The sequence below is a fragment of the Necator americanus genome, chromosome X (genome assembly GCF_031761385.1).
Source record: "Necator americanus strain Aroian chromosome X, whole genome shotgun sequence".
Classification (NCBI taxonomy): domain Eukaryota; kingdom Metazoa; phylum Nematoda; class Chromadorea; order Rhabditida; family Ancylostomatidae; genus Necator; species Necator americanus.
Window position 1 is genome coordinate 22,443,635 of NC_087376.1, and position 19,781 is coordinate 22,463,415.

At 42.2% G+C, this 19,781-nt stretch overlaps 7 protein-coding genes across 8 annotated transcripts in view; all 7 read left to right on the forward strand.

Annotated features, from left to right (window-relative positions):
• RB195_024818 (uncharacterized protein) overlaps positions 1–8,712 on the forward strand; it is a gene marked incomplete at both ends in the record, with an annotated part of 31,326 nt that extends 22,614 nt beyond the window's left edge. For both annotated transcript variants that reach the window (XM_064212729.1, XM_013449231.2), the window contains 2 exons: positions 7,562–7,744; positions 8,671–8,712. In XM_064212729.1, coding sequence (XP_064068610.1) covers positions 7,562–7,744; positions 8,671–8,712 — 225 coding nt within the window. The remainder of the gene's footprint in view (positions 1–7,561; positions 7,745–8,670) is intronic.
• Positions 5,264–5,692, forward strand: RB195_024820 (uncharacterized protein; the record flags this gene model as incomplete). The annotated part of the gene is made up of 1 exon (XM_064212732.1): positions 5,264–5,692. The coding sequence occupies one exon, from the start codon at positions 5,264–5,266 to the stop codon at positions 5,690–5,692; it is 429 nt and encodes a 142-aa protein (XP_064068613.1).
• Positions 5,979–6,608, forward strand: RB195_024821 (uncharacterized protein; the record flags this gene model as incomplete). The annotated part of the gene is made up of 1 exon (XM_064212733.1): positions 5,979–6,608. The coding sequence occupies one exon, from the start codon at positions 5,979–5,981 to the stop codon at positions 6,606–6,608; it is 630 nt and encodes a 209-aa protein (XP_064068614.1).
• Positions 8,713–10,625: 1,913 nt separating the features above from the next.
• RB195_024822 (uncharacterized protein) lies at positions 10,626–11,021 on the forward strand (the record flags this gene model as incomplete). The annotated part of the gene is made up of 1 exon (XM_064212734.1): positions 10,626–11,021. One exon carries the CDS (start codon positions 10,626–10,628, stop codon positions 11,019–11,021), a length of 396 nt encoding a protein of 131 aa, XP_064068615.1.
• A 1,967-nt stretch (positions 11,022–12,988) lies between these two features.
• Positions 12,989–13,231, forward strand: RB195_024823 (uncharacterized protein; the record flags this gene model as incomplete). Its single annotated transcript, XM_064212735.1, has 1 exon — positions 12,989–13,231. The coding sequence occupies one exon, from the start codon at positions 12,989–12,991 to the stop codon at positions 13,229–13,231; it is 243 nt and encodes an 80-aa protein (XP_064068616.1).
• A 444-nt stretch (positions 13,232–13,675) lies between these two features.
• RB195_024824 (uncharacterized protein) lies at positions 13,676–14,272 on the forward strand (the record flags this gene model as incomplete). Its single annotated transcript, XM_064212736.1, has 1 exon — positions 13,676–14,272. One exon carries the CDS (start codon positions 13,676–13,678, stop codon positions 14,270–14,272), a length of 597 nt encoding a protein of 198 aa, XP_064068617.1.
• A 3,403-nt stretch (positions 14,273–17,675) lies between these two features.
• RB195_024825 (uncharacterized protein) lies at positions 17,676–18,566 on the forward strand (the record flags this gene model as incomplete). Its single annotated transcript, XM_064212737.1, has 1 exon — positions 17,676–18,566. One exon carries the CDS (start codon positions 17,676–17,678, stop codon positions 18,564–18,566), a length of 891 nt encoding a protein of 296 aa, XP_064068618.1.
• Between the last annotated feature and the right edge of the window lie 1,215 nt (positions 18,567–19,781).

The window sequence follows — 19,781 nt, forward strand, 5'->3', positions numbered from 1 at the left end:
TAAAATCTTTTGCCTTCATTCATAGTAAAAAAAAAAGAAGAAAACCTTGTTAAGAAATCTGATTTTACAGAAAATATCACTACCATCAATTTTTGATTGATTTTGATTAACTGATCAGTGAAGGCGAGCGAAGAGAACACCACAAAAAAGTCTGGACTCCGCCTTTAACCGGACGTCCAGACTGATACATAATAACGAGCTTATTCTGTCACGTGTGTGTGTCAGTCACGAAATTCGAAAAAAGGGGTGCGACGGGTCCCATGGCGTCGAGTTGGTGCGCTGGCGTGATAAAGAGGTAAGAGTGGGGCGACGGATGCAACGGCGTCGGATTGGTGAAAGGCGGACGGTGCCACAACCGTTTTGTAGCGGTGTCCACTGCCCGCGTTACATTTCACCTCTATTACTCCGCATGTCTATCTCCTTGCACGCTTACCTCAGTTTGGTAACATGCCTTCATCAAAAAGTGGAAGCATCCATGCAAGAGGCTGCTTAAATAGTAGCCAACTACATGGTCTGAGGTGGAACGTTATCGTTATCAGTACGATAATGTTGTTCACGTCATTTTACGTTTAGACATCATTCTGTGTTTGCTGTTGGGGGAAATCAGAAGAAAAACCAATACTTCGAGAAATACTCTCAATTCGTGTCTGTTGGTTATATTGGTATCGAAGGAGTGTTTGGAACTAAAGTTTGAATATTTTCCAAATGTGGAACTTATTGGTTTAGAAGAAAAACAACGAAATCTTCCACTTTTATTTGTTATTTAAAAAAAGGAAGAAAGCGTTGTTTGAACTACACAAATCTAGTTTCACAGAAAATGCCATTGATTAATTTTTATTGATCAGTGAAGGAGAGCGAAGCGAACACCATTCATTTGACTAGTCTGACCAGTTTTAGATTGGTGTTATGTATGTACCAATCTAACCTTCAGTGCTCTTATCTTCCGATTAAATGCAAAAAATGGTATCAAAATGACCCGTTTTGTCCACTCGTTATTTCAATCACCTGGAAAAAATTAAAGAAAATAAAGGATCAAAACACATCATTCTTATAGTACGAGAAATTCTCGATCAAGCGGCGTATAACACTTTGCCGAAACTCTTATTTCCATATGAATTTTTAAGTTTTTTGTGAACAGAAAGACTGGTTTCAATACTTTTTTGAAACAAATTTAGTGACAACCGAATACCATGAATTACGAAGTACTTCAAGAGACTTGTCCTAAGCAGAAGTTTTTTTTAGCTTAATTTTGAAGCATCTACGTACACTTATGATTTCTTGATATATACCGCTGACATTTCTAAACCTAGTATCTGTTCCCATTTCTAAATTCAATGCTTAGTATATTGTTCGGGAGTAGCGCAGTCGGTCTGATGTAACTCAATAGTAGATGGTTCGAAAACGCCCAAGCTGGCCCCCGCAAGTTATTGTATGGGCTAGTTACGCATTCGTAAAACTCAAACGAATCAGAATTGAAGTGAGCATGGTATCGCATCCCATGGAGATCGATTACCGCCAGAGAAAGTTCATCCTTTTTATCTAGTATACACTGATCAATTAATCAAAATTAATAAAGAACTAAAAGTAGTGACATTTTCCGCAAAATAAGAATCGTGCATTTCTAACACGTTTTCTTCTTTCATTTTTTTAAAATAAATCTTGGCGACAGATATCATGGTCTCCCTTTTAAACGCGGCAGTTCTACATTTGGAGAACATTCAAACTTCGGCTTCAAACACTCCTTACCAATATATTATATTTATACGAAATTTAAAAGCATTACTCGAAATATGTGTTTTCCTCCTGCTTCCCCCCTCCCCAACAGTTATCAAAGAATGATGTTTTAGCTTAAAATGGCGTGAAAGACATCATCCTACTGATAAAGATAACGTTCTACGTGAGATCATGTAAAGTGTTCGCTACTATTTAAGCAGCCATTTTCATTCTTATTTTTTTATTTATTTTTTTTCACTGCTTTTTCAATTTACTCCCGAACAATATACTAAGCATTGAATTTAGAAATGGGAACAGATACTAGGTTTAGAAATGTCAGCGGTATATATCAAGAAATCATAAGTGTACGTAGATGCTTCAAAATTAAGCTAAAAAAAAACTTCTGCTTAGGACAAGTCTCTTGAAGTACTTCGTAATTCATGGTATTCGGTTGTCACTAAATTTGTTTCAAAAAAGTATTTAAAAAAGTCTTTCTGTTCACAAAAACCTTAAAAATTCATATGGAAATAAGAGTTTCGGCAAAGTGTTATACGCCGCTTGATCGAGAATTTCTCGTACTATAAGAATGATGTGTTTTGATCCTTTATTTTCTTTAATTTTTTCCAGGTGATTGAAATAACGAGTGGACAAAACGGGTCATTTTGATACCATTTTTTGCATTTAATCGGAAGATAAGAACACTGAAGGTTAGATTGGTACATACATAACACCAATCTAAAACTGGTCAGACTAGTCAAATGAATGGTGTTCGCTTCGCTCCCCTTCACTGATCAATAAAAATTAATCAATGGCATTTTCTGTGAAACTAGATTTGTGTAGTTCAAACAACGCTTTCTTCCTTTTTTTAAATAACAAATAAAAGTGGAAGATTTCGTTGTTTTTCTTCTAAACCAATAAGTTCCACATTTGGAAAATATTCAAACTTTAGTTCCAAACACTCCTTCGATACCAATATAACCAACAGACACGAATTGAGAGTATTTCTCGAAGTATTGGTTTTTCTTCTGATTTCCCCCAACAGCAAACACAGAATGATGTCTAAACGTAAAATGACGTGAACAACATTATCGTACTGATAACGATAACGTTCCACCTCAGACCATGTAGTTGGCGACTATTTAAGCAGCCTCTTGCATGGATGCTTCCACTTTTTGATGAAGGCATGTTACCAAACTGAGGTAAGCGTGCAAGGAGATAGACATGCGGAGTAATAGAGGTGAAATGGAAAAGACGTCATGGAGTTACTCAAATACGACGTGCGACCAAATTCCTCTCTTTTACACACTGTTAAATTTTCTAAGCTTTGAACATCACATTGTCCATCTTCGGTCTTCATCGGCTGAGGCCCGATGCCTCGATGGCGGAGTATCGATCGCCTACGTATAAGAGATACATCGAACGATTGCACACGAAATGCCACAAATAGAAAATAATATGGGTTTTATTTGTGTACAACAAACAAATCGAGACCTTTACAAACAATTGCAGTATCTTACGTGCATTAAATGCTCTATATAAATACAAGCGGCTGCGTATACAAGTCTGATTGCTGCCTGCTCGTCGTGACCCTGCTTCAGCTAAACGCAATCGGGCGTTCGAGTGTACGCATTTTGAACGCACCAGCCATATAACCTGCACTGTTATATGGCGAAAGATTCCCACACATTGCAGAAAGGTGCTGTCGTCTAGCACATCGCCAAAGCCCATAACCTGAAAGGTCAACTGCCTGGAGGGGGTACGAATTCTTTGGCAACAAACATTCACGCTCACGGTCACGCTTAACTGCCGAACACTTGAGAGTGAACTCCAACAAACCGCCCTGTGTATGCTTCTGCGATATCTCTCCGTGCCGTTTGCTGCACTGCAGGAAACACGCATGTGAGGTCGGCCCGTCATCAGCTTCGAAAATTACACCATATACCGCGGCGATGCTGATAAGAAGAAAGTAAGTGATTGTGCGATAACTGTGAGGAACGATTACAACAACCTGGCGGAAGAATTTGACTCAACGTCGTCAAGATGCGCCTTCGTACTACTGCGGGATCGCAGAGGACGTAAACTTTGGATCATAATTGCCCACACAGCTACCAAAACCGCTGAGGACAACAGTAAGGACCCTATGGTGAAATCAAGGCCGTGATGTCTTAAATAGCCAGCCAGCAAGTCGTCATTGTCGAAATCAACGCAAATGCGAAAATGAGACTCGAACAACAATCCTATGTGCTGAAAAATGGTATTATCCAGCAGAGTGCACGTCGGACAACGGTGACCGTCTTGTCGACCTGTGCGAACAGACGGGGCTCATCATCGCTCCCACGTTTACGAGGAATCATCGACGCAATCTGCTCATGTGGCAAGGGTCAGCTCTTTTAACGCCTGAAGCACAAGCGGAAGATGAGGACTCTTAAGCTTCAGCTCGACAACTTTTTGGCAAGAAACACTCCTCTGTCAGATATCCGGAAATCTAGAGCTGTTTGGGACGCCGCCTTCGACTCTGACCACCGTCCAGTTCTTTTCCTCAAGATACGGTTTCACAAGAGAAACCGAGGAGTTCCTCTTCAACTGAAATCGACACGGCAGGTCTGAAAGACGAAGAATGCAGAAAGAAATTCCGCCCACGTGTGTCTATTCATGTTGGATTCATGTCGCACATCGGATAACTGTGACCGTATGGTTTACTTATGTGAGCAGACGAGCCTCATCATCACCTTTACGTTTGAGAGGAATCATCGACGTCATCAGCTCACGTGGCAGGGTTCAACTCCTTTAACGCCTGAAGAGAAGCACAAGCGGAAGATGAGGACTCTTTAACTTCAGCTCAAATATTTTCTGACGAGGAACATCCCTCACTCGGATATCCGTAAATCCAGAGCTGTTTGGAACGTTGCTTTCTACTCTGACAACCGTTCAGTTCCTCTCGGCCTTAAGATACGGTTTTACAAGAGGAACCAAGGAGTATCTCCTCAACCAAAAATCAACATCGCAGGTCTGAAAGACGAAGAATGCAGAACGAATTTCCGTCAACGTGTGTCTATTCATGTTGCAGTACGGACCAAGAAGAAGCTTTGCGATGCGGATTTCTTCACAAAGTGCATCAAGGACGCTGCAAAGGAAACCCTCCCGGTTCAAATGCCGCAGAAGAAGTTTGAATTCACCCTTCTCTCCATACTCTACGACTCCGTATAGGCATAACCCACCTGAAACCCGCACCATCCCAGATTCGTGGGGTGATGCCTTTAAACTAGTGTAGCGGCAAGATGAAAAGGTCCTCCAATCCTCAACACTGCTAGTGGAAAGTATGTCGCTGAAGCAACCCTTCCAACTGGAGAGATCACTTCAAGACCTTGCTAAATCGGCAAGCGCCGTCAGCTCCTGAACACTTTCGTACGCCGACCGCGGTTAGCGACAAACCACCGACTGAGTCGGATGCTCTGGTCTGTATCCAAAAGATGAGAAATGGGAAATCTGGAGGAGACGACGGGATTAGCGCACAAATGCTGGAATATCTTCCTCCGCTTGGATTCCTGAAATGACAAATATCATCCGTTCAATATGGGCAGACGAAAGGATACTTGACTCGTGGAGACACGCTATCATAATTCCCCTCCACAAGAAGTTATCCGTCACGGACCCTAGGAACTATCGAGGAATCTCTTTGTTGCGTATTATGCACGAGGTTTTGGAGTGGATTATCCTGGACCGACTTATTAAGCATTGTGAAGAAACAACGCGCGACGAGCAAGCTGGCTTTCGTCTTGGCCAATCTACGATTGACCAGGTGTTCATCGTCGGGAGAGTGATCGAAATCTGGCAGCGGTACTCTAGGCCAATTCAATTAGCGTTTCTGGACTTTGTAGCCGCTTTCGACTCCCCTCATCGAGGCCGTCTTCTCAACACGCTCCGTGCCGATGGAGTACCAGGAAAGTTCGTTTGCTTTCTTGATGACATGAATCAATGAGCAACTGGTGCAGTTTGAACACGTGCCGGATGTACAACACCGTTTGAAGTGGTAACTGGAGTAAGACAAGGAGCAGTGGCAGGACCTTTCCTGTTCAATTTCGCCATCGACGACATTATGGGAAGAGCAGTATATCAGTGCCCTGCCGACATCGTTTTAACACCATCATGGTGCCCCTAGGCTGAGCTCGAGTACCCCGATGATGTTGTTATATTCGCGAAAAGCAGTACGAAGCATAAACATGTTGTAAACCTTGTGTCAAAGCTGGCTGCAGCTACGACTAGCTATGTACTACTTCTACGCCCTGATAAATGCTAGCAGATGTGGATCTTTGAGACCCCGAACGGGAATCAGGGTGGACGGACAACCGATCGAACTCAATGAGTTCTGTCACCTGGGCTATATGCTGAAGAACAACGGCAGCTACGAGAAAGATATTCAGCAAAGATGCGCTAAGTCTATTTCCGCATTCAACTATTTAACAAAATGTCTGTGGTCTACTCTCATCACCAACGAAGTCAAGCTGCGAGTCTACCTATTCGCAATTCACCCTATCATGGTGTACGGATCGGAGAGTTGGGCAGCACCATTTACGGTGCTGGACAGGCTTGACTGCACGAAAAGAAAGCTGCTTAGACGGCTACTTGGGTACTTTTGGCATAGGGTATGCCACAATGAAGAGCTTTACGCGGAAATAGGTGTGGTGTACCAGAAGATAACACACGGAAGATATCAACATCTTGCACCGCCATCGAAAGTGGCTACAGAAAATCGTCTTCACTTCTTTGGTCATATATTAAGGAGACCAGCAGATCGCCTCGTTCAACGAGTTTTGAGGAGATTGTCGGATTCAAGCTGGAAGAGGCCACCTGGCCGAAAGCGGAAGTTCTGGACTGAAGGGTTAAACATGGCCTGAGAATATTAAGTGTGGGTAGGCAGTTCTGGCGAGACGTAAAGTTTTGCCGGATATGGTATGGCGAGGGATGGATTGATTCCGTGTTAGCTCTCGCAAAAGATCGAGGAGGTTGGGCAGAGGTATGTTCAAGGACAGCACACCTCGGCGGAGATAGGTGTAATCGCGTCAGACGATGAAATCAGGCCGCCAGTTGAGTCAAGTAAGTCATATAAATACAAATATATCTTTATTTTCAGTATAGTTTTTCAATCACAATTCTACGTCCTTCAACAACCAGGTTCTCGTTTTACACCATTTAACTTTTATTTTGGAACGTTTTCAGTTTCATTTATGTTTTCTTATGTTGTTTTTCCTTGTACAAATCTTCTACATTTTTGCTTCATTTTTAGCATTTCCATTTTCTACGTTTTTACCCACCTTCTTAGTTGCTACGCTGTTGCCTTTTTGTTCTTTGAAGCTTCGTAGAAGTCAACTCTCTCACGTTATTTCAATACAAACACGGTACATGACCTCAATGGTGTGGTGATAGAGTGATGGATGGACTTGGCTTAGTGACCACAGCTAAAGTAAGATATGCCTGTCCTGGCCTACCGACAGCCTCTTCTGCAGGCACATATTAATGGAGTAGGATAATCGGCTGCGGGTACCTAATGACCGCCCACCTTTTGGGTGTTCCCGAGTCATCCAGTCGAAACTCCATTATTTACCATGCGATGTTTCAAGGAATATCTGAGCATACCCATAACCACTTCGATTACCCAGATTCTGGGATTATATTGTAAATCCCACACATCAGTTAACTGAGCTGAGAAGTGATAAGATTTTTTTAAAAGAAATCCTTTCCACTAATAGAGAAAAATCAAACAATTTACTCTTCTTGAAAGGACTTAACAAAAAAAACTCACTCTCATATAAAAAAAACTAGCAAAATAAACGTAAGACGAAATGTTCAGGTACCTGTATGGGCTGTATGGTTGTTCGTTGCCTGCTTTCTGCTCACGATTGTGGTACTGCTGCTGGATTATTGCGTCATTCGTCGTAATGCGTTGTCGAACAGATGTTGCACACGTACTCGGCAGAAACGAAACACTGCCAGCGCTATCCACCAGAAGAGATCTACTAACATGCTGTTAAATGTACGTGTGATATCTGCAAAATACTGTGATGTAGTTAAATTGTCATGTGAGCAGCGCGCATTCGATGTTGCTCCATGTAGTTATCTACTATTGCGTATTCGGAGCTAACGAAATTTTTGTTTATGTTGGGCCATTTTACAAATAATGCAATTTTTTTTCACTCTCTTCACTTTTCAGCAATAATATAAACAAAATTTCTTTACTCTTAACCACATTCCTCTTCACTTTCTACAATCCTTTTCCATTTTTGCTCGACTACCAGTGCCACTGTTCCAAAATTCTCCTTCAGACTTTGATTTATACACTTGAAGAAATCGGATTGTGTATAGGATTGTTTACCCAAAATTTTGCGTTTTTCCAGCACGATGATTGAATATTTAAGGATTGACATAAGGGAAAAAGAAAACATTTTTTTACTCGTGATCAAATCCCAAGGTGACAGCTGCGATTACTTCGAAAGCTTTGGAAATTCCTTTTAGATTTCTTCAAGCTCAAAGAAGCTGAGAAAGTTGTTTTATTAATTTTTTCTTCTGGCCTCTTGAAGTCATTATCTCACAGTCTTTAAACGTCTTCTCCAGCCGACATCCTATTTTTCTCGGTGCGTTGGAAACCTAGGAAGTTTCGTTCTCTTTGGCTTTGGATGTTATTCTCAACTAGCTTTCTTTCCTCCCTCTTCCACTTTAAACACCATTCTATGCATCAGAAAATCATTTTTAGTATGAATAAGTAAATATACTCCTTTTCGGGTTCCTACACTATGTGAGATAGTCTTTCTGCAAAATCTGATGCCATTGTTGCTTCAATCATCTGAGATTGTGATGCTTTGTTCTAAGAGTATTTTTACTAAAGAATGATAATTTTTTAGATTTTACCTCCAACCAAAGATTGCTCAGAAGGTTTGTTCATAACAATATCTTGAAATTTAGAAGTTGAACCGTCAAGTGCAATGTGCTGATCAAGACGTGTAGAGTCCACTTTGCTGTTGACAATCGAAGGTCATGGATGTATCGATGTTGGTATCAACAATTATTCTGCTCAATTACCTCTTCGCCCGTTTGTTACGAGTCGATTAATCAAAATAATATAGAAGAAATTAGAATTGTTCCCGTGCTCTATTGTTAAGTCTATAGCAGGCATAGTTTCAACATCATAGTTCTTGTAGAAATATCGATTTTTGTGGGGTTTTTCCTAAAGATGTCCATAAACGTTTCCACTCCTCTCTCATGGCATGTTTCATGCATTCCTATTATTTGTGCACTCATTTTTTCAGGCGACAGCCAATAGTTTTGAAGCTTCTACAGATCACCTCAAAAAACAATTTCAAGATGAATTTCACATACAGCAAGTTTGTGGAATTCATTGCTACCTCGTTCCCAGAAATACGAAAACATTCCTGTGACAGAGACAACTCGTCTCTAAAATAGACTTTTTAAGTTTAAACACAGCTCCATTCAATGTTATGTTTTCTGTTGGTCGGTGACCTTCAGCAATCCTTCAGACAAATTGTAGATCCTTGTTCTGCAGAACTGCAGAGACTCTAAGAGAGGCTTCCTCCTTTTGAGGTGACGATGGTGATCGAACTGCTTGATTTAATGGTACTTTTTTAGGGTTAGTTAGAAGGGAACAGAAGCGGGAGAGATAGAACTTTGAGAAAACCTCCTGAATTTTTTTAGGAATTAATTTCTACCTCGCGTAGCGGGAGCGTTGTTGAGGAGAAAATAAGTATTTTGTGGCTTTGCAGATTTCTGATGTAATGAACCTTCATCATCTGAAGGGTTAGAGTGCACTAATGCGGTCAAACTAACTCTAATTTACAAAACTGATTTGTTGGATATCCATAAATTGCAAGATAGAGAAAGAGTTGCTCTGCTCTAAAGTTGGATTCCCATACGATAGAAAGAGTGGATTGTGATAACCTTTCGCAACGTTTGCAAATTTGCATTTTTCAACGCTTTGCCATAACTTCCTTCAACCGTATCGATCTGAATCTTTAAAAAAAAACTGTTATTCAGTATCAGCACATTATGGTCTGCAAAGTGAATTAGTTTTTATTGCAAAAATTGAGAATCTATAACTACGATTGTCATCTAGTATATACCATTGAAACGCGACCTAACACAGTTTGCACTGGAATTTTCTTTCTGGCGTATATATTTGTATATACTTCGAATGTGAAGAGCAAAAGTGGTATTTTGATAGCTCATGCTCATGACCAATTTTGAAAGATTCACAAAATTAAGGAACTCAATTTTGGAGCGGTTCACAACGTCTCTTCTATTTTTTGACAAAATCGCTTAAAATTATACCTATTAGGGTGTTCGGAAAGTATCTGCCGAAAATTTCGCAGTAGCGCAGATTTTTTGAAATGTTCTGGAATTTCCCGTTTTAAATATATTACATAAGGACACTACCGCTTGTATGCGCATAGCATATCTGGCTCCCTCTCCCTTACCTATTTCATCGTATAAAGGCCGAACATTCCATCCATATTCGACACGTACTCCTTTGCGAGTTCGAATCTGGCCACCCCGCTGCTGAAGCCCATCGAAACTTAAATCAAGTATTCGGCACTAAGCCCCTTTTGAGCGGTCTGCGTGCGTCTGGTTCCAGCGCTTCAAACCCCCGGGAACAAGAAGCTCGAAGATGTGCCTCGCTCTGGTCGACCGACTGCAATATCGTTCGACGAACTGAAGAATCTGGCGGAGCAGCATCCATATGAAGGTATGCGGTATTTTGCCGCCAATCTTGGCTGTTCGCTGTCTACCGTGAGCAATGGACTGTGATCTCTCGGAATGATGAAAAAGCTCGGTCAGTAGCTCCCGCATGCATTGAGCGACGGCAACCGCCAAAGACGCCTGGACATCTGCAATACACATCTGCAATGCGACATCTGAATCTAAGTTTCGAACTGCTGCTGGACAACACGACAGTTACTGCCGAGGTCTACTGCGCTCAACTGCAAAGACTGGCCGACAAGATACGCAAGGAGCACCCGATGCTCGACAACGTTCTCCTGCTGCACGATAACGCGCGCCCTCACATCGCGAAGAAGACTTTCCAGAAAATTCTGGAGCTCGGACGAGAAGTTCTAGCGCACCCACCGCACAGCCTGGACCTGCCCCCGAGCTATTACCACCTTTTCCGATCGCTTCAGCATTGCCGATCGCTGGAAGAAAAGCGCTACGATGATCATGACCACCTCGAAAATGACCTTCTCGGGCTTTCTTTGTCTCCAAGTAGCCGGAGTCCTACGCCAAAGGAATCCGTGATCTTGTGAGACGTTGGCCGAAGGTTGTCGATGTTGATGGAGATTATTTCGTCGAATAATAAAATGTTGTTAAAAAGTTGTATTGTTTGAAATTTTGCTATATTTCGGCAGATACTTTCCGAACACCCTAATCCATACTGGATACACAATGAAGTTCATGCAATACAATTTTGCACGGTTGTAGAGAATTAGTCTGTTTATTTGCAAAATTAGGTATTTCTAACTTTCTTGGCATTTTTTTGTATCCTAGTTAAGAAGAATTATAAAAGTTTCTTCTTACTTTCGAATTATTCTCAACTATGTTTTAAGAGGACCAGAATACTTACATAGATCAAGATTTACAGCTTGGAATTTTCTTTGATGTTCTTCCAAAACATGGCAACGAGAAAAGTGCAAGATTTCTGATTTTCCGCTGGGGATCAAAATCTGTATGACTTCGAACAAATTGCAAAAACCCAGCTCGTCATTTAAGAAATCTTATTCACTTTAAAGCCTTTTAAAGGAAAATATCTTCTTATTAGAATTCATTCTTTCTTTTATTCACATTTTTTGTTCTCTCAAAAGTTACTTGAGGAATTGTGTCCTGACATTTGTATCAGGACCCCAATTCTGTTGTTTTGTTGTTATGCTATACTTTGCGCACAGTATCATATATCCGTTGTACAAACAATCGGCATTGTAAGGAGTTATATTTTGGTGGTCATCTTATCGAGATGACCGTCCACGAAGTTTGTTTATTCAACGATTGCTGATGAGGCTATTTTATTAACGACCGCCCACAACGGGCATTCCTGTGTTTGTGGCTCCCAGTGAGCACAACGTCGTTCGCCTATCAATAAACTATTAATACCACTGAACCACCTGTATTCTGAGGCGTTAACCTTAACGCTCGACTAATAGGGCAATAAGAAGGAATTATATAACTCTTCGCACCATTACAAATTGTTTATAAGCGCGCTAAAATTCTTAACTCTCTCTCTGTGTATGTGTGTGTGTATGTATGTATGTATGTACGTATGTATGTATGTATGTATGAAACAAAATTCCAAAAAAGGGGTGCGACGGGTCCCACTGCGTCGGATTAGTTTCATAGTTTTATAGTTTTGTAAGTTTGTTAATTGTGAAGGCACTATTCAAAAAGTTCTAATCAATCTGTATAATCTAAAAGCTAATCAATTCCACTGTTTTGAATCTATTCTTTATTCAAAGGACTAATCACTTTTAGTGCATTGTAAACTAGAGCCGAACATACTCATTAAGGTTTATCTGCTCCCCTTAACATATGTCTAGAAGCAACGTATCAAGTGTTTCGTATATTGGGTTGAGTAATAAATAACTTCCGTTTTGTTTTTCATACATATATTGTGATTCAGTGTGATTGTGACCTGCTGAGGTTCCCTGATAACGTTCTCGTTATTTGACGTGAATTTGATGCCAATACTGGCTTCAACCATGAATACCCCTTATTAGTGAAATCACAGCCGGTTAGTCCACTGTCTCACTGTTTCTGCTGTGCCAAAATCGGTTCATAATACTGTTCCCGCACGTCGGTCCGGTCGAAAGCCTGCAATCAAGTGAGTGGGACGTGCAAGGGGGGCGGTTTGGAGTCGGTTTCCTCCAACAAATAGGTTCATTTGTTAACTCCTGGAGAACACACCGTGCTCCCAAAGACTCATGGGACTAAAGGCCGGCAACCTGTCTTTGGGATTTAAAATTAAACCCACACCGCAAAAATAAGGAAGATTCTCCTGACTCCGGAGAAAAGCTTGGTACGGCAGCACCAGGAAGGACGGGATTGCAAGATTAATGTTGGTAAACAAAACGGAAAATGACGAAAATGGCGACCTGTGCTTACAATGCACGTATCCTTGCATCGAAAGCGGCCACTGAAAATCTGATTACGTAACCTAGGGAGATTAAGTACGACGTCATCGGACTGACCAAGACGAGACGATGTCGCCCACAGAACGCCGTTTATGAAACTGGAGAAGAACTGTTCCTGGGAAAATGCGACAGTAGAGCTGTTGGTGGAGTTCATCAACACAAGTATGGCAAAGAACATCGACTCTTTCGAACAACATACGACCCGAATCGGACGTCTACGGATGAGAAGATGTGGTCCAACACCAGCTTTGACTATCTTCGTTGCTTACGCTCCAACATCAAGCTACGAAGAAGAAGTCGAAGCTTTCTATATAGACCTGGAGAAGTTCTACTGAGAAAATCATGCCTTACAAGGTCACAATTGGCGATTTCAACGCCAAAGTTGGCCCAAGAAGAACGCCTGAGGAACTATACATCGGGACCTACAGCCTGCAATGGAATGAACAGGGGGAGAGGCTCTCCGAGTTCATCGTGACAACTAAGACCATCCATGGGAACTCGCAATTCCAGAAGCCCTCCTCTCTACGCTGGACGTGGGAGTCATCCGGTGGAGGGTACCGTAATGAAATAGACTACATCATCGTCAATAAAAGGTTCTCCCTGGCGAATGTTGCTGTTGTGCCAAAGTTCTATACGGGATCGGACCATATCCTTCTCCGAAGAAGATCTTCCTTCACAATGAGAGAAGAGAAAGCCGCCAAGTTCAGAGAGCGAAATCCCAGAACTATCATTAACTGGAATCTCTTCGCTACAAAGCTGGCTTTTGGAAAGATTCCGCAATGGACAACATCGACGAGGGATATGACCGGCTCGTTGAACACCTTCACGACTGCACGAAGAAGGCTGAGTGTTTTAAAGCCACCAAGAGACGCCTGTCTCTTGGAACTCTTAAGCTGATACGCCGGCGTGTAGCAGCACGAGCCGCAGGGAACGAAGAACTCACGTTCGAGCTCGCAAGGCTTTGCAGAGAGGCGACAAGGGAGGTTCTTAAAGAGAGAAAAGCAGAAGTGCTGGCTGAAGCTGCAGAAGCGGGGAAAAGCATCCGCTATGCCCGTCGAGACTTCGCCATTCGCAAGATGAGGATGACTGCTCTCCGGAATCCGAAAGAAAAAACCATTGCATCGAGAAGGGAAATAGAGAAAATCATCTACGACTTCTACTCTGATCTCTTCGACAGCCATGTCCACTTCCCTCCTCACCATCTGAGGGAAGACGGACGGCTTCAACACGAATGTGGCAATGAACATTTTTTGAACTGCTCACTCAATGAACAATTTTTTCGAACTACTCATGACTCGATCCGGACTTCTGCGGATGGGAAGATGTGGTTCAACGCCAGCTTTCACTCTCGCTTATGCTTGATTATGAAACTATAAAGAAGTGGGAGCTTTCTATACTACGACCTGGGGAAGTTCTACAGAGAAGACCATACCTTGTACGAGACGAGCACTGGAAGAGGATCTCTGAGTTCATCATGACGATTAAGACCATCCATGGAAACTCGCAATTTCAGAAGCCCTTCTCCCTCAAGTTACAATATCGAATATATAGGAATACGATCGGTTTCTTGAACACCTTTACGACTGCAAAAGGAAGATTGAGAGTTTTACAGCTACCACATGGCGCCTATCTCCGGAAACTCTGGAGGTGATACGTCAGGGTAAAGAGGCACGACCTACAGACAGACATGAACATACGTTCGACTCCGCGTTGCAGAGAAGCGTTCAAAAAAGAGTCCACAGAGAGAAGACCTGGAGAATTGGCTGAAGCAGCAGAGGCGGGAAAGAGCACTAATTAGGCCACTCAAAACTTCGCTAGTCGTAAAAGAACCAAGATAAAATTACAATATCGAGAAAAGGAAGGGAGGAGGTCATTCATGACTTCTGTACAGGTCTCTTCGCCATCTGAGAGAAGATGGACATGTGATACCAGAGCTCCTCCCATCCGAAGTCCGACATGCCCTCAAGACGGTAAAGAATAGTGCGGCGCCCGTTCACGACAGGATAAGATCTCAACATCTGAAGAATCTACCACCAGTTCTTATTAATACACTGGCAACGCTCTTCTGTCCAAAATCTGCAGGAATGCAAAGCTCCTAAGCAATGAAAAAACAACAAGATCGTACCGTCGTAGAAGAAAGGAGACCTACACGATATCAGCCACTATCGCCTAATCTGCTTACTCTCTGTCCTCTGCAAGCTCTTCACAAGATTAATCCTATGCAAGATTGGAAGAACATTAGATGAAATGCATGCATGCGTGCGTGTCATGCGAGCAAGCGGGGCCTCTAACAGGGGTCAATACGATTGATTACATGCACGATATTTCGAAACTAATCGAGATATAGTACAAAATGCAGCTGTGTCTCACTTTCATCGACTTGAAGAAAGCCTTCGATTGAGTTGGACGAAAGAACTCATGAAAGCCTTGGACAACCAAGGTGTCCTTACTCAGTTCATAAAGGTACTTCGACAGTTGTACAGTGAATTCACGACCAGAATTTCGCCATTCCACAAAAATACCGTCATTGACGTGAATAGAGGGGTCCGACAAGGTGACCGAATCTCACCGAATATATTCAACGCCACTACGAGAACGCGCTGTGAGGATTGGAATGGGATACTATTTATTTATTTATATATTTATATATTTATTTATTTATTTATTTATTTATTTATTCAAACACCTGCAGGTGTGCCATAAAACAGAAAAAAAGAACAAGATGGAACAGAGTTCACTAAAATTTCGCCTGAATTTTACACAACAAAGCTGGCCCTTTAAAGCATGAGGAGTAGTGGGTTGGCAGGTCATTCTCCTGCTACAGAGGGTGAGAAATCCTCACACGAGATCCTTTTCCCAGACCCAAAACGTTACGGTAGATAACCGGATACCAGGGTTTGGGTGACCAACTTAACCTCGAACGGAGGAATCCGTACGGGACCCTGCGTAAACGGGTGGGGGGACCTCAAGCGCAAGGGCTCACCAACTTTGCTATCCTTGAACGGCTTTCCACCACCAGGAGAGAATAAGGACCAACTGCAGGGACGAATTGAAAAGGAGCATATCACGGCAGAATTCCAGCTACCTAGTGTCATAATGAACAACAGGAAAGGAGGAACCAAAACCATGAGCTAAAAACAGATATCAATCTAATGCTCATTGTGGTCGCTTGTTAGAGGAGGAACTTGCTCCAGTCTCTGAAACAATGAGGTTTTAGGCCTCTCTCATACCTAGAATAGGTAGAACATTTAATTTTTATAGCGTGTTATTGAGTATCTTCGAGTTTGGATTAAACATAATTTCAGCTGGAAGTAGATTAATCCAACGCACAACTCTGCAGAAAAAGGAGTTAAACATAGTTAAGAAGAGTTTTCGTCTGAGTTTAAAGTAGTGCAAATTGAAGCTTCGTGTTCTCCCGCTTGTTGGACGGAAAATCCAATACTTGCTTGCCTTTAGCTTAACTTCCATTCGTAGGATTCGAAAACCCAAAACTAAATCGTTCACTACTCGTCTGTATTTCAAACTCTTTAATTTCAGCGCGTTGAGCCGAATTTCATAGAAAGGAAGTGCGTCAGGGTAATCCGGATCGGGAAAGCATCTATAATAAACCAGTCTAGTAAAAATTTGTTGTACTTTCTCTAACTTCTTGATGTCCTTTTTCAAGAATGGACTCCAGACTGGCGTAGCGTATTTTAGATGTGGCAAAACGTATGTCTTGTAAAGAAATATTAGTTAATCAGAGTCCTTAACGTGCACGCTCCTCATTATTATGAAAATAGACGACAGCGCTTTTTTGGTGACAAGGTCAAAATGAGTGGAAAAGTCGAACGATTCATCAATTATTACCCCAAGGTCTCGAACTTGCTCTTGATATTGAATAGTTGTTGAATTGCAGAAGTAGGGAATCTGAGGAGCCTCTCCGAAATGCAAAGCTACTGTTTTGTAAAGATTTAAAGGTAGATCCCATTTTCTTGACCATGACACCATTCTCTGGATTGCTAGCGAAATCGTGTTGTGGGCGAAAGTTTGTTCATTAGGTCGATACGAAAAATATATTTTGATGTCGTCCGCGAACATTTGAACTTTCATGTTAGGATGGGTTTTCAAATAGCTGGGAAGGTCAGCAGTGTACGCGAGGAAAAGGAGCGGCGAGAGTGCACTGCCTTACGGAACGCCGGTTTGAAATGTATAACGCTTGGAGTAACTATTATGGACCTTTACAGTCATGTGTCGTTCTTGAAGATACGATTTCAACCAACTGAGCAACTGTCCGCGAACTCCATAGTTTTCGAGTTTGAAGAGAAGCTTTTTATGGTTTACCATGTCGAACGCCTTAGACAGGTCGAATAATATTACATCAACTAATAACTACTACATGAAGTACCGCCGAATATGTTCTTTCTCGTACGCGAAGCATTATCGCTACGCCAGAAAGTGGTGACCACACGTCAATCCGTGATTTTTCTCCAGCGATGCAAGACGAATGGGCTGATTGCTAAGTTCATTTCAAATAAGAAAATAGGTACTGCGTGCAATCTTCCTGAGAATCATCCTAAGATCTGTAATATTTATCGATCTATCTTAGGAATTGTAATTAAGGAAAAACAGCATGTATTGTACTCGTCATTGTTGAAATGTATTTCGAAAGAACATGCCTGTCGTCGTCTTCTACCTGAACAAGTATGAAGGAGGGTTGAAAGTGGATCTAGAGCGATCTGCGATTCTATTCGGTCTAGCGTCAGCTCGATCCTGCGCGTAAAGTACGATAGACTTTTGGGTATGGAGAGTGGAAACAATCCCAACAAAGGAAGTAGTCCACGTAGACTCCACCGAGCAATTGACACAACAGCTCCAAATGCTGTTAATAATCAAAGGGCAAGAGTAACGGTACTCGACAACATTCATTTGTCCGATAATGCTGTTGACTTTCTGAGCCTTGGACCATCATTTTCAATTTCACATCGAATCGATGGGTCAGCATTCCGTAAAGTCACAGTAGGCCTCCACAAGCTTCGGGACCAGCTTCGAATCAGAGCTAGGAATGAAAGTAACCATCAGCACACTGCACCTATAAGCAGAAGAGCGTTACCCCCAACACCATTTCCGCGCAACTTTTATAAAGAACCCGAACCAGCTGGCGAAACAGACACAAAATTTAGAATTCTATTATCTGGGGTGTTGTCCGCTTATAACCATCATAGACGACTCACCCTTAACAATCTTACGCGCGAGCAATGGCAGGGTTTGAAGGAAATCCGCGAAATGACTACAAGAGGGGACATACGCCTTTCAGCAAGCGATAAAAGTGGGGAATTCGTAGTCATGTCACAGGCTCTTGATCGGGAAATAACAAATCTTCACTTGCAAGATGAAACGATCTATCGCCGCGTAACAGAGAAAGAATTCCTTGTGCAGTGCAAACGCTTGAATTATGTATGGATGACTATGGGAAAATCTGCTGGCCTTGACGAACGATTTGTTAGCCGCCTAAAGCTTGACAAACCGACCTGCCCTGTGTTCTACAGCCTCATCAAAACGCATAAGCTGAAACCCGATGAGGTCAACTCAACATCAGCGGCCACATTCAAAATCCGACCAATAATAAGTTGTGTGGGAGGACCAACGGATCGCATTTCGTGGTTCCTTAATAAAATCGTGAGTCATGCCTAAAATACCATCTCATTTGTCGAACACGCACCATTTCCTTGAGCGATTACGCAATGCGAGAGTTGAGGGCAACTACGTAATAGAGTCTTTTGATGTAACCTCACTCTACACGAATGTAAAAAACAGTGAGGCGCTGCAAGCTCTCTCTGAGATGATAGATTTATATGGTAACAACTTGGAAACATATGGACTAAGTAAATCTCGCATAATAACGCTTATCAAGGAATGCCTGAATTGTAATATCTTCAGGTGGTCAGGAAATTATTTCGCGCAACTGAGAGGGCTAGCAATGGGTCAACGATTAGCACCAGTACTGGCGATCTGCTTCATGAGCAGAATCGAAGAACCAGTGCTTTCGCGTAGACCAATAATGTATTGCAGATATATTGACGAATGTTGCATCATAACATCTACACAATCCGAAATGGACGAGTGTTTCCGAATACTCAACCAACAATCGCAATACATAAGGTTCACACGAGAAACCCCAAAACAAGGATGGCTTCCTTACCTGAGCACACAAATAAGTGCTTCAAATGGCATTATTAGAGTAACGTGGTATCGCAAAGAAAGTTGCAAGAACATCTTATTGCACACCAAATCTGCACATCCGACTGCAGTAAAACGCGCGGTGATTCGTGGTATGTTCAAAACCGCAACTGAAGTATGCACTGGCAACCAGGAACGACACGAATCGCGAAGACTAGCCTTGAAAATCGCATGTGCCAATGGCCATACAGTACGTCCGCATTACCGAAGAACCCGCACTGTAAATAGCAATATTCCGCGCGAAAACAAAATTTCTCTTTGTCTTCCTTTTATCTCTGACAGTGTCAATGCCGCTGTTCAGCGCAGCATTATCCAAGCACAATTACAAAATGGCGTGATTTTGGTGAATATCCCAAATGCAAACATCAAAAGCCATCTTGTTAGAAACAGACTATATGATAGATACTGCAGCTGTCAAAGATGTGTTATTTGTCCTTACGGAAAAACAGGCGACTGCGCAAAAATGGGGGTAATATATGAGATTGAGTGCTTGATATGCAATGCAACTTACGTTGGGGAGACCGGTAGGAATCTTGGAGTGAGGATTAATGAACACATGGCCGGAAAACGACGAAGAAGTTTGATAACACCACTAGGAAGGCACAGACATGAGGCCCACAACGGGAACGATTACTATGTGAAATGCGTTATACTGGCTCACGAAACAGA